A 12,718-nucleotide genomic window follows, 5' to 3' on the forward strand; every position below is an offset into this window, starting at 1 on the left:
TGACAAAGCAGGAAAACCACAATGAAAAATATTTCTTTGTAAAAATGGACAATTATGAAAAATATTATGCAATGCCAACTGAGAACAGAGAGGAAACAGGAGAATAACTTGAACTCTGCAAAGTGAGATAGTCCTTCAGAACAGTGTAGATAGAGATGGAGATTTTGATCATAGATACTAGAGAGTGATGCTGGGATAAGAAGGCAAGTATCTGTTTTGACATTTTTGACAGTGGGGAAGATAGAAGGCATCAGACTTACTGACCTTGATCTTTCCAGAAATAATTAAATCAACCATGATAATTGAAAACTACCATTCTTATATGTTCCACTAATGTTCCAGAAAATCTCTTAGGGTACAATAATCTCTGCTATGAATGAGGCTGCTAAGATCAATTGTCAGAGAACTATTCCTAGCTTCCAGGGAAGGCTACATAAGAAAGCAGTGGGCAATGATATCTAAACCTAGCTCTGGATAAAGTGATTTAGATCAGGACACAACCCATATCATTCTCTATCTTCAGAGTACCCCAAGGAAATAAAATTCAATGTTGAAAATTATTTTCCAAAGAATGAAAATCACCAGCATAGTTGGTAGATTTTAAACATTTGTTGTATTTAGTTTAAGTTTTATGTTATTCACTTTATGGCATAGGTAGATTTCAAAAGAGAAGATCACAATGAATGGATCTGTATTACAATCGCTGAGTGACTATGTGTTAACCACACCTACTAATTTACATTATCAGAATCACTCTTGTAACTACCAACTGCCTTAAAAATTACATCTGCCATTCTTGTTACTTTATTTGTATATTATTCATCTAGCAGCCTCCAGTATACTGTCAGCAGAATTGGAATCAAATGCATTATTATTCTAGTCTCAACATTCTGCAGAGTTTAAGGTTACAATTTAGTAAATTTCATTTGCCAGTATGTTAATATAAAAAAGATATAATTTAAACTCCCTTGTTCAGTTGGTCAGTAAGGTCCTAATAATTTTAACTCTACTTAAATCTAAATCTATCACATTTTAATAAATATTAGATGGAAAAATTATATAGGTGAGTTTCCTGGAACTCTTAATGCTAAAACACTCATTTTCATGTCAACTAATATTTGGCAATCAGAGAAATCAACAAGCCAGACCCCACTGAACCTAAAAGTATAAATAATTATAGAGAGATGAAAAATCCTTTAGAAGTCAGCATCTATTCTTAGTTTTCTTATAGTATTATAAGTATTCATTAATTACATAACTTTGTGTCTTAATGCCAATGATATCAGAAAACCAAATTTTAACCTGAAGTCCTTAGCAAAAAGAAATGATTTTTTAAAAGGGTTCTTTATTCAACAAAAGAAATCAATAAGTAAGAAAATGATTTGAAGCCCATGACTACAATATCTTTACATTCAAAAGAAAGGTCATGGTCAATGGGAAGAAATATCTTCAACTTGTCACTTACTTCTTTGTATCCAAAGATGATCCGTCCATCCATGAGGAGTGTTGCCTGGAATGTGAAGCTTCCCAGGTTATAATTATCCTGCAGGTGCACATGATCCCACTGGACAACAAGTGCTGTGCCTGGAACCCAACGGATAACAGAAGAAATGCCATGAGAACAATATATGCCCAATTCTGGAAGAGCATGCATACACCTTTATCTAGATGTCACATCAGGTCATTATCCCACTTCAACTGTATGTGAGTAATGAAATTCTGTTACTAAAATAACATTTGGGGTGTGTTTGTGTGTGTGTGCGCATGCGCACACGTGCACGTGTGCATCTTGCCCAGTATGATGGATTTAATTTCATTAATGTTAATGAATACTATCTGCTTAGATTTCCATGAGCTGCTTTCTAAATAGCATAGTAAATTGAATGAATTTCCAATAATTTTGACAAATGCTAAGAAAGAATGGCTAGACATAATAGCTAAGCTCACATTTAAAAGATATAACCATGTCTTTTGGAACTCACAATTTTACTCTTCTAATGAAGAGGTCACTTTTACAGATAATAAGACTTCTCTCTTATGAACTATGTCTGTGTTTGCATTTTTGTTTCTTTGCTTTCAGGAGACTAGAGAGCAGCTTGCAGGGTCCTGGGCTGATTCCTGAAGGCCCCTTGAAGGATATAGACTGTAACTTCTCTGGTGTTCATCTTAACTCTGGTGCCTTAATATTCTTGCCTTTATAGGAAACTATTGAGGCAAAAATGTTAGTTTACAGTGCTAAATACTCCGGTCACCAATGAGAATTCATGCTTTGGTTTCACTGACATTGGGTATTCTTTAAGAAGACAATAAACAGCTGTAACCTTCACATAGCTCTAAATGTTGGCTTTTATCTTTAGTTAAACACATCATATACATTATATATTGCTTGAAATATATAATTTGTTTGTAACACATACATATATGTGCTCCCATATTCACATACACACACACACACACACACACTACTCATACACACATTCTGATCCAGTGTCTAGCACATGCATGCAATTATAGAAAGACTGTGAGAGTAAACCTTGAAACACCCATATCAGCACCACTTTGGGTTTATTTTGAAATGTATATTTTTAAAAGTAACATAATTCTTTATTGCTTCTTTATGAATTTCACATCATGCACCCCAATTCTATTTACTTCCCAGTCCCTTCATATCTGCCCCTCACCACTGCAGCATCTCCCCCCAAAAAGTAACCCTCCAAATTGAGAACAAAAAACCCAAAAAGCCCAGCTTGCTCCTCCATCTTTCCAAAATCTTTCCCCTTATCCCAACATCTTTGGGAGCTCTGTTGTGTCACACAGTATACCTTTTTGTCCAATCAGCCCCACTGGAAAAATGTTCATTGTGATGAGTTATTGGTCTGGTTCAAGGTCTCTGGCATTCTTTCCATAATCCCTGGACCCTCACCAAAACTCCTCTCAGATACCCTGCTGTTACTCCAGTCATGAGATCCCATGGCTATTGTTCTGCAGGACTAGTCCCTTCAGGTACTCTAGCAGGTTAGAGATGGTGTAGATTTTAGGGTGAGCCAACCCAAGGTCGTGGATGTGGGTCCTGGATGGTAGCTGAGTCGGTAGTTCTAGGCCACTGGGAGCTTCCCCCTCAAGGATGGGCAGAGACAGTTTTTCTAGGTTTGTGCAATCAGGGTCAGATCTCCTGTGGTGAGAGGTGGGGCCATCTTGCAGTGGGTTGGGCAGCTCTCCCATGAGGGGCAGAGCTAGTTCTTTTGCTACAGTGTCTAGCCAGATTAGGGGCCAGCTATCCCAGGGCCAGTGAGGGGCAGAGCTGGCTCAGCACAGCTCTCATATTTCAACATACATGATTCCTATGACTCCCCTGGCAATACGTGGCATGAACACCAACGCAGATCTCAACTGCAGCAGGACCATGGATCCTGACATGGTCTTCAGCGGCAGCTTGACACGAGGCCTCATCAGCACAGGCCAACCAGATAAGTATGGCCCCAGTGGCAGCATTACCTTATGACACCAAAATGTTCTCAAGCGGCTGACCACATGCCACGGAATCTGCATGGCCCTCAGTGGCAACAGGAGCCACAGACATTGACTGCTGTAGTGCCATGGACCCAGACATGGCCCTTGGCAGCAGCTGTGGCTTGGATGATACAGTGGTCTCATATGACAGCACAGGCCACTCCAATTGGCATATCTCTGTTATCCAGTCTACAAGATTCTCCGAATTGAGAAGTTAAAACTTTTTCCCCCAAAAAAACCACTCTGAAGATTATAAAGCATATGAAAGTTTTGAGACCCAGGCAAAACCTCATGGGAGGATGGGAGCTGTATGCAGTTTTATGAAACTCAGAACTCTTGACCATTCAACTTCAGAGTAGTAGTCTAAACCCATAAGTCTGGTTCTACAGCTCCAGCACTTCTAATTGCACCAGATAGCTATGCATCTTGCACCAGATCATTATCTCCCTTCCCATGATTTTTAAACAATTTGCTTGCTTGGCTGGTTTGCAAAGTTTTATGTACACTGGAATAACTTGGAGATGCTCTCAGCTGGGACCTCCTGGGACCCTTCGCTATGGTTTCTGATCCATGGTCTAGACTGGGGCTGACAGTCCCCATAGTCTCCTACAACAGTCTCAAACTTATTTTAAAAGTCTAAAGTTCAATGTCTCTTCTGAGATTCATGCAATCTCTAGACTGTAACCCCCTGTAAAATAAAAATAAAAAACCAGATGACCTACTTCCAACATATAATGGCACAGGATATACATTACTATTTCAAAATATAGGAAAGGAGGATAATGAGGAAATACTGGGCCAAAGCTGAAAACTGGCTGGGCAAACTCCAAACTCTGCATCTCCATGACTAACGTCAAAAAGGTCTTTAGATCTCCAATTCCTTTCAGCTTTGTTGACTCTAACACACTACATTCTCTTGGGCTGGTTCTACTTCCTACTAGCATTCCTCAGCAAGCATCCAATAACTCTGGTTCCTCCATTATCTTGGGGTCTCCAAGCCTAGGCTTCAACTTGAAAGCTTCACTCAATGGCATCTCTGGTCCTCCATTCAGGGACACCCCTGAAACATGCCTGGCCTCAGCAGCTTTCCTTAGAAGAGGCAAATTGCACAGCCCTTCTCTTCTATTCTTAAATCTAAAGGTAGAATCATGTGGCCAAAGTCGACAAGTTCTACTGCTTCCTGGGGCTGAAAGATGGTTCCCATGTTCAATTACCACTTCATTAGCTTTTTGGTTTTGATGGTAACTTTCACTGCCTACGCATGGCTGTCCTTGAAGTTGCTTTATAGACCAGGCAGTCATGAAATTCAGAGATCCTTTAGCATCTTCTTTCCCAGTGTTGGTATTAAAGGCATACACCAGCACAGCCTGCTCTAAACTCTTCCTTAATTCCTTTCTCAAACTGGAAATTTAGCTGGGTTGGATCTTGCCCTGAGGTCACCACTCCCTTTAGTCCATTTCTTACTCTGTTTATCTCTTTGAACACAGTTCCAGGTGCTCCTTTCTCCTCAAATTTTACATTGTATAATTTACCTTGCTCAGCTCACTTCTTTTCATTATAAACCTTCCTCAGTGTTACCACCAATAACTACATGACAGAGTCTATACTAGGCTGTTTTGACATTTCCTCTACTAATGGGATTCATCCAAAATTCTTCATTTTAGCCTCAGACTTTTCAGACAATAGCAACAGCACAAACATTCTTCACCAAAATATCACAAGTAGCATCTCTAGGACATATTAAAATTATTCTCCTCTGAAACCTCTTGAACCAGGCACCCACAGTTTAAACTACACTCAGCACCATTGTATTTCATGTTCCTACTAGGATAGCCCATTAAGCTTCAGTTAAAGCATTCAACTACCTTTCTAAGTCACAGTTCCAGAACTAGCTGTAATTTTTAAATAGTCTTCTTATTTAAATAATTTGATTAATTGATTATAAACTTTTAAAAGATATCAGAATATAGAAATAACACCAAAACATTGTTGAACTCAAGCCTAGAACTTTTAACCATAGAAAATGTTCAGCCCTGACATGAGTGGAGACACAGGTATCATAATATTAAACTGGAAAATATTAAAGCACACTGTGATGTGGGATGTCCTTTTGTTTGCTGTGGATATGTGTTTCTTTTATTATATTATATAATATAGTTAAGTGGGAAATCCAAACAGAGTTACAGAGAGAAAGAAGGCAGAGTCTGGGAGATGCCATGTACCTGAAGGGGAAACAAGATGTGAGGTAACAAGCTATAAGCTCATGGTAAAATATAAAATAATAGAAATGGCTTTATTTAATTATGAGAGCTAGTTAGTAATATGCCTGAGCCATTGGCCAAAAAATTGTAATTAATGTTAAGACTTAGAGTGGTTATTTGGGAACTGGCAGGTGGGAAAACAAACAAACAAACAAACAAAACCAACCCCCCCAAAAAACCCTCTGACTGCAACACTGATAGTTAAAAAAATTTAAATAATCTTACATGTACAAGAGTCTTCTGATCATGCCTCCAGGTCTACCTCACAAAGGTTTTCAATGTGTGCCTCCTGCCACAGGTAAAGATAGACCAGTAACTGTCTCCAATCCAGAGACAATTTACCTGCATACAGCTATTTTCTCCATATAGCTCCTCTCGTGTATTTGCATTTGATACGAGAAAATGCAATGGCTTCCCATTCTTTGTGCAAATGACAGGTTAACATAAATTGATACTTGAGTGCATATTCTGGTAAAGATATTTCTACCCAACTGCTAGCAATGGGTGAAAAAACAGCACTGCACGGGAAAGGCTTGACTTTGTGTTGTGGCATGGTGGGCATACATTTGCTTATGTTTTGTGTTTCTCTATATTATGAATGGAAATATTCTGCAGTAAAATGCTTTTATTGAGTTTCAAAATTTGCCAAATATTTCTACTATTTTGTTTACTGGAGAACCGAGGTTTTAAGTTTCAGATCTTACTGAATAGTGCTGACATTGTACACTCAATAATAGACAGGTGAGTATGGGTGTCTTTGCCTTCCGTTCACTACAGTGAACAATGTTGGTGCAGGAGTAAAATAAAGCCATCAGTTAAAAACCCCAGTCTATAGTTCAGAGAGCAGAGAGGTCTATCTCCTGTTCTGACCTACCTGACCAAACGATCTGAGGATGTTTAAGTATGCACAGTTATCCACAGGAGTTGCTGTAGCAGCCCAGATAGTACTAAAGCTCAGCTCCCTGAATCATACTTGGATTATCTGCTCATTAATGGATGGAAGCCTTTGACATTCATGCATAACTAGAATAAACTAATACTACTGATGAAAGGGCACTATCAGTTTTGCTTTTCTTCTAATTCTATGTTTGATCAGATTTCTAATCACTGTTAGGAACTATACAGTCTGGCTTGCTCTTTATGAAACACCAAATTATTTTTCTAATAGAAGATACTATTTTTATAGATCTCCCGTTTTTGCACATTAATATTCATGACTCACATAGACTGTAGTTATCTGACTAACTAGAGCATTTTAAAGCATCAACTCGCTTTTAAAATCAGTGCTTTATTTCTAACAGTTTTACTTTGGAAGCAATTGTGTGACCTGCAGCTGTCCCCATAGGAAGGACTTCCCCCCATGCAGCAGTAGATGCCACTGATTTCTACCCAATCAATTCAGAGGCTGCTTCAGCAAGTAGCTATGACATACAAACCTGTACAGTATTTCAAGTTGCTTCATTTATTAATAAATAACATAGTCGAAATAGCTTTCACTATATCATGGGAATTATATATCCCTTTGGCCATCATAAAGAAGTTACATCACTGAGAGAAAATATTTTATTCTTGCATGTTAATGATTCCCAAATTTTTGGAAGTAAAAATTCATTTTAAATACTTATTTTTTATTTATTCATTCATTGAATATTTATTGTGACACACCGTCTTCTATGATTCTATGATAGGTACTGAAGATAAATTTCTTAGTAATAGTTATTATCATCATGGTCTAAATCTTAGAGGCTACTTGGAGCACTTTATATTAACTTATAAGAATAATTGTAATAAAGGAATAGGCAACATGAGAGCATGTAGGAGAGAATACTTAATATTCTTTATGATTTTTTTAGTTGTTAACATAAAAAATCTGGTTCTTAGCATCATGTGCTCCTCCAGTCCCACTGACAGAGGTGTGGATGAACAAGCTTCAATATTGTGCGCATGGGAGCTGTTCCCATTACTTACTGTCATGTGGTAGCATGGGTGGGAGAGATGCTGCCTCCTCATCAATGCCTGAGGCAGGTGGGAGAGCTGGCCCTGAGGTCCTAAGAGCAAGAGAGCTGCTCTGCTTGCCACCAGATGCAACACAGGAGAGTTGGCCCTGAATCTTGCATTGGGCAGAGAGCCAAACCATTGGTGGAAGTTTGGGTGAGCCAGCTCCAAAGTTGTGAGCACAGGAGAACTGTCCCTATTACTCATCTTTCTTGTGGTGACATGGGCTGGGGAGAGCTGACACTGAGATTATAGGGACAGGACTACTGCTTCTGTCCTCCATTAGCTGCAACATTTGGAAGAGCCAGCCCCATACCTTGCATTGGGCAGCACATTCAAACCAACTCCATTGGAGGAGGTGTTGATGAACTAGCCCTGAAGTTGTGATCATGGGTGAGATGTCCCTATTGCCCATTTGTCATTAGGTGGGGAAAAATTGCCTCCCTTCTCCCACCCATCAATATCTGAGGCAGGTGTGATAGTTGGCCCTCAGGCCATAACAGTGGATGAGCTGGTCCTGTACCTCATTAGCTGCAGCATTCAGGAAAGAGGTCCCTACACCACACCCGGCAATGCAATGGAGCAGGGTCCTAAAAGTGTAGGTGTTGGAGATCTGACCCTGAGGACTTGAAAGCAGGATAACTGGCCCCACCCCTTACTCAACACTAAAACAGTTGAACTCACCAGGGCAATTCAGGAAAGCTCACCCTGATGGGGAGGACAAGGGCTGACCAATCCTGCAACCACCCAGGCCCTGAACCAGGGTTATGCGTTAACCCACCCCAATATCCACTTCATCTCAAAACTGCAGGATTTCCACAACACAGGGCAATCGTAGGATAACCAAGAGGAGTTCCAGTGACAGTCCAGTATTGATAGTGTAGCAGAAAGCACATGCCTGAACCAGACCAATGAGTCTTTGTAATGAACACTTACAAGTAAATATACGTGGATAAAAGGTTTTACTGAATGGCTCACTGTGTCAAGCTGTAGCTTCCATGTCAAGATTGATATGTTCCCTTCGCTTTGTTCTTTTTTTATCTTATATTTTATTTTATTTGGGGAGGATTGCAGGGGCAGAAGGTGGATATGAAGGGACTGGTAAATGAATGGTATAGAGATGTATGATGTAAAAGACACAAAGAATAAATAAAAAGAAGGAAGAAACACAATACAAAAACATCCTGTGTTCCTGGAGCATTGATATTCACAGAATGCTTAGGGCCTGCATGGGTCTACACCTGAAGGTGCCCTAGAGCTGAAAGATGTAGACACATCCCCCTATCTCTAACCAGAAGATATATCCAATTGAAAATTATTTGCAAATTAAATTTTAGTTTTTTGTTTCCAATGGAGTCTTGCTGATAAAACAAACTACTCTTAAGGGTAGACTTCATGCCTAGCAATAAACGGCCAACAATAAATAACTGTTTTATCAGGGCTTTCCCTTTTCTAAATCTATCATGTATCTGTCTATCTATCTATCTATCTATCTATCTATCTATCTATCTATGTATATGTAAAATGCCATGTATATATTAAAATTCTGTAACACACACATACACAGACACATAGACACACACACTTAAATTATGGTTTCCTGATTTGTGTTTTTAAGGGTATTCTGAGTGTGCAAGCAGTGGATCTTTGTGACTATATCTGTTTCTTCTGTTTTTTTGTTTCATTTTCTTGTTTGTTTTGCAATATTTGTAATATTTTATGTGTATTATCTTTATATTATATCATATTTATTATATTGTTATCCATAAGAATCCTGTTTATTTTCTAACTAGAGAAAGAAAGGGGGTAGATCTGGATCAGAGAGGAAGTGGGGAGGAATTTGGAGGATAAAGGGATAGGAAACTATAATCAGAATATAGTACATGTGGAAAAAAATCTATTTTGCAAAAGGGAAAAACTTGTCATTTGAGAAAATAAATGTTATTTTATATTTTAAATAGTCTACAATATTCTCTCATATATATATATATATATTGCTTCTGATACAAACTATTCTTTGCTTATAATTTCATGTCCTTACTCAAAATTACACTTTTTAATAACTACAAAAGTAAATATTCATTTATATTTCCAACCTAAATTCTCTCATTTGACTTTTAATGATATTTAATGGCGCATTATAGGATTTCTCTTATTACTTTATGTGGTGGTTTGAATAAGAATGAGCTCCTTAGGTTCATGTGTTTGAATGCTGATTCACCAAGGAATGCTAGTATTTGAAAGGATTAGAAGGATTAGAAATGTGGCCTTATTGAAGGAACTATGTCACTTGTGTATAAGCTTTGGGGTTTCAAAAGCCTATATCAACTCCAGTGTCTTTCTCTCTGCCTGCATATTACAATGTAGCTCTCCCCACCATAATGATTATGGACTAAGTCACTGAAACTATAAGCAAGCGCCCTGAAGGGCCCAGGCCCTTACCCAGCCCTCTGTTTGAGCAGTCATGATAGGATGCAAAAAAGACCCAACAAGACTGTAGGCCCCTGACTCAGCAACATGTGCTGAGCCTCCCTGCCCCCAAACCTTGCCCTAATCACTAGGAAGCCAGATAGCCTTCATGTATGGCAAGGAACCAATCAAAAGTTAGCTGGCAGGCTCTGGATGTGCTTTACTGATAATAGTGGAATGCAGGGCATCAGCAACTGCCCTGGGAGAGTCTCTAGGTACACCTATCTTACTGTAGCTGTAGCTGACCAATAAACACAGGATAGGTTGCCCAAGCCTGGAGGTACACCAATCCTAAGAATGTTGCTATTAAACTAGCAGACCCCCCAAGACATGCTCTTGTTCTACCTCAATACATGCCCTTCCCCACTGCTGCTCAGGGTTCTTCCTACTCTAACTGCTGTGTTGGATGAACTGAGGACCCAAGTTAACTCGAGTTAACTCATAAATTAAAGAGACTCTTTGCTTTTGCATCAGATCTGGTCTCTTGGTGGTTTTGGGGTTCAAAGTCTGGGCATAACAGTTCAGTTAATTGCTTCGTCTTTTATAAGTTGCTGTGGTGTTTCTTCACAATAGACAGTGACTAAGGCAGAAGTTGGCATGAGGGAGCAGGACATTGCTGTGATAGAACTGACTATGCTGTTAGTTGGAGGAAAATGGAAGAATTTGGGACTCTGTACTAGAAGAGTCATTGGACACTTAAAGTGGGGCTTCATGGGACATCTTTTTGGGAGTATAGAAAATAGTACTGAACATGATTTGTACTGTGAGGGCCCACACAAAAGGAGAAGTAAGTGGTCTAGAAACCAACTGCTCTTATGGCATTCTGGCCAAGAATGTGGCTGCTTTTGTCCTTATCCAAAAAATGTTATCTGAGGCTAAATTGAAGGGTTTTGGATTAGTGGCATTGGTAGAGGAGATTTCCTCGCAGCCAAACATTGACTGTGTCATGTGGTTATTAGCAATCAATCTTATGTAGAACTATAAGAAAAGGGAACAAGTTGGACAAAGAGAAACACAAAATGTATAGTTTGAGGAGAAAAGGAGCACCAAGAAGTGTAATGGAGGTATTTGTAGTGTTCAGGGAGACAAAAAGTTAAAAGGAAAGCCTGAGGTTTAATACAATAAAGGGAGTGGTACCCATCTAAGGTTCTAACTCGTGAAAAGGAATTAAAGAAGAGTTTAAACAGTGAAGGAAATCAACAACAGAAAGCTGGTGCTAATATAATTGAACAAGGTGGTTAATTCCATCCCCACCAAGAAGCAGGATTTAGCATCTTTGGCTGTGTGGTTCTGTTTTTTTTTTTAAGTCAAGTATACAAGAATGTGGTTAAGGAAAGCCCCTGACACCAAGACATGGGTCAAAGTTGTTTTGCATGGAGGACTGGGGATGCCATTCTGTGATGCTGTGAAGGTGAAGCCTGGAGTGTTATGGTGTTTGCCACTCCAAAGTGTTGGAGATACTAGAGTCATAGGGTACCTACCAAGGAAAGCTTCAGACTGGGTATGAAACCAATGAGGGTGGGGTCGAGGGAAGGAGGAAGAGACAGAGAGGCAGAGAGAGGATAAACAAACACACACACACACACACACACACAGAGACAGAGAGACAGAGACAGAGAGACAGAGAGACAGAGAGAGACAGAGAGAGAGAGAGACGAGAGAGAGAGAGAGAGAGAGAGAGACAGAGAGAGAGAGAGAGAGAGGTTGAGCCAACAGAGCTGAAAGGAGTTGGAGATCTGAAGATCCCTTGGCATCAGACATGGGGATGCAGAAGCTGGAGTTTGCCCCGCTGGGTTTGGGACTTGCTTTAGTGCAGTGTTTCCTCACTATGCTCCCCCTTCTCCTTTTGTAATGGTAACACATATTCTGTGCCAGTGTACTATGGAATTATGTGATCTACTTTTTGATCTTGAGTTTATAGGGGATTACATTGAGCCTCAGGAGAGACTTTGGACCTTTAACTTTTAAGAAGACTTGAGACTATAAAAAGATTGTGGGAACTTCTGAAGTCTCACTAAATGGATTTTTGCAACATGATATGGCTAAAAACCCATGGGAACCAGAGAATGGAATGTAGTGGTTTGAATAAGAATGTCCTCTTAAAGCTATTATGTATTTGAAAGCTTAGTCACCATGGGGTGGCACTATTTAAATGATTTAGAAGCATTAGGATATGTGACACTGTCTAAGGAACTGTGCCACTAGGGATGCACTTTGAGATTTCAAAAGTCCATGGCAACTCCAGTATCTTTCCCACTGTCCAGGGATCAGCATGTAACTCTCAATTATTCCTCTAACCCCTTTCCTGCCATGCCTGCAACCATGCTCCCTGCCATGATGATAACAGACTAAGCCTCTGAAACTGTAAACAAGCCCCAATGAAATGCTTTCTCTTATAAGAGTTGATGTGGTCATGGTGTCTCTTCACAAAGATAGAACAGTGACTGATACATTTTATATGTTCTCAAAAGAAATACAGAGTT

The 12,718-nt window shown here is 39.5% G+C and overlaps 1 protein-coding gene across 1 annotated transcript in view; it reads right to left on the reverse strand.

Annotated features, from left to right (window-relative positions):
• Positions 1 to 12,718, reverse strand: part of Plxdc2 (plexin domain containing 2) — a 388,489-nt gene that overhangs the window by 106,440 nt on the left and 269,331 nt on the right. Inside the window, exon 6 of the mRNA XM_040755447.1 lies at positions 1,466 to 1,584. Coding sequence (XP_040611381.1) covers positions 1,466 to 1,584 — 119 coding nt within the window. The remainder of the gene's footprint in view (positions 1 to 1,465; positions 1,585 to 12,718) is intronic.

The sequence above is a fragment of the Mesocricetus auratus genome, unplaced genomic scaffold (assembly GCF_017639785.1).
Source record: "Mesocricetus auratus isolate SY011 unplaced genomic scaffold, BCM_Maur_2.0 Super-Scaffold_100013, whole genome shotgun sequence".
Lineage (NCBI taxonomy): Eukaryota > Metazoa > Chordata > Mammalia > Rodentia > Cricetidae > Mesocricetus > Mesocricetus auratus.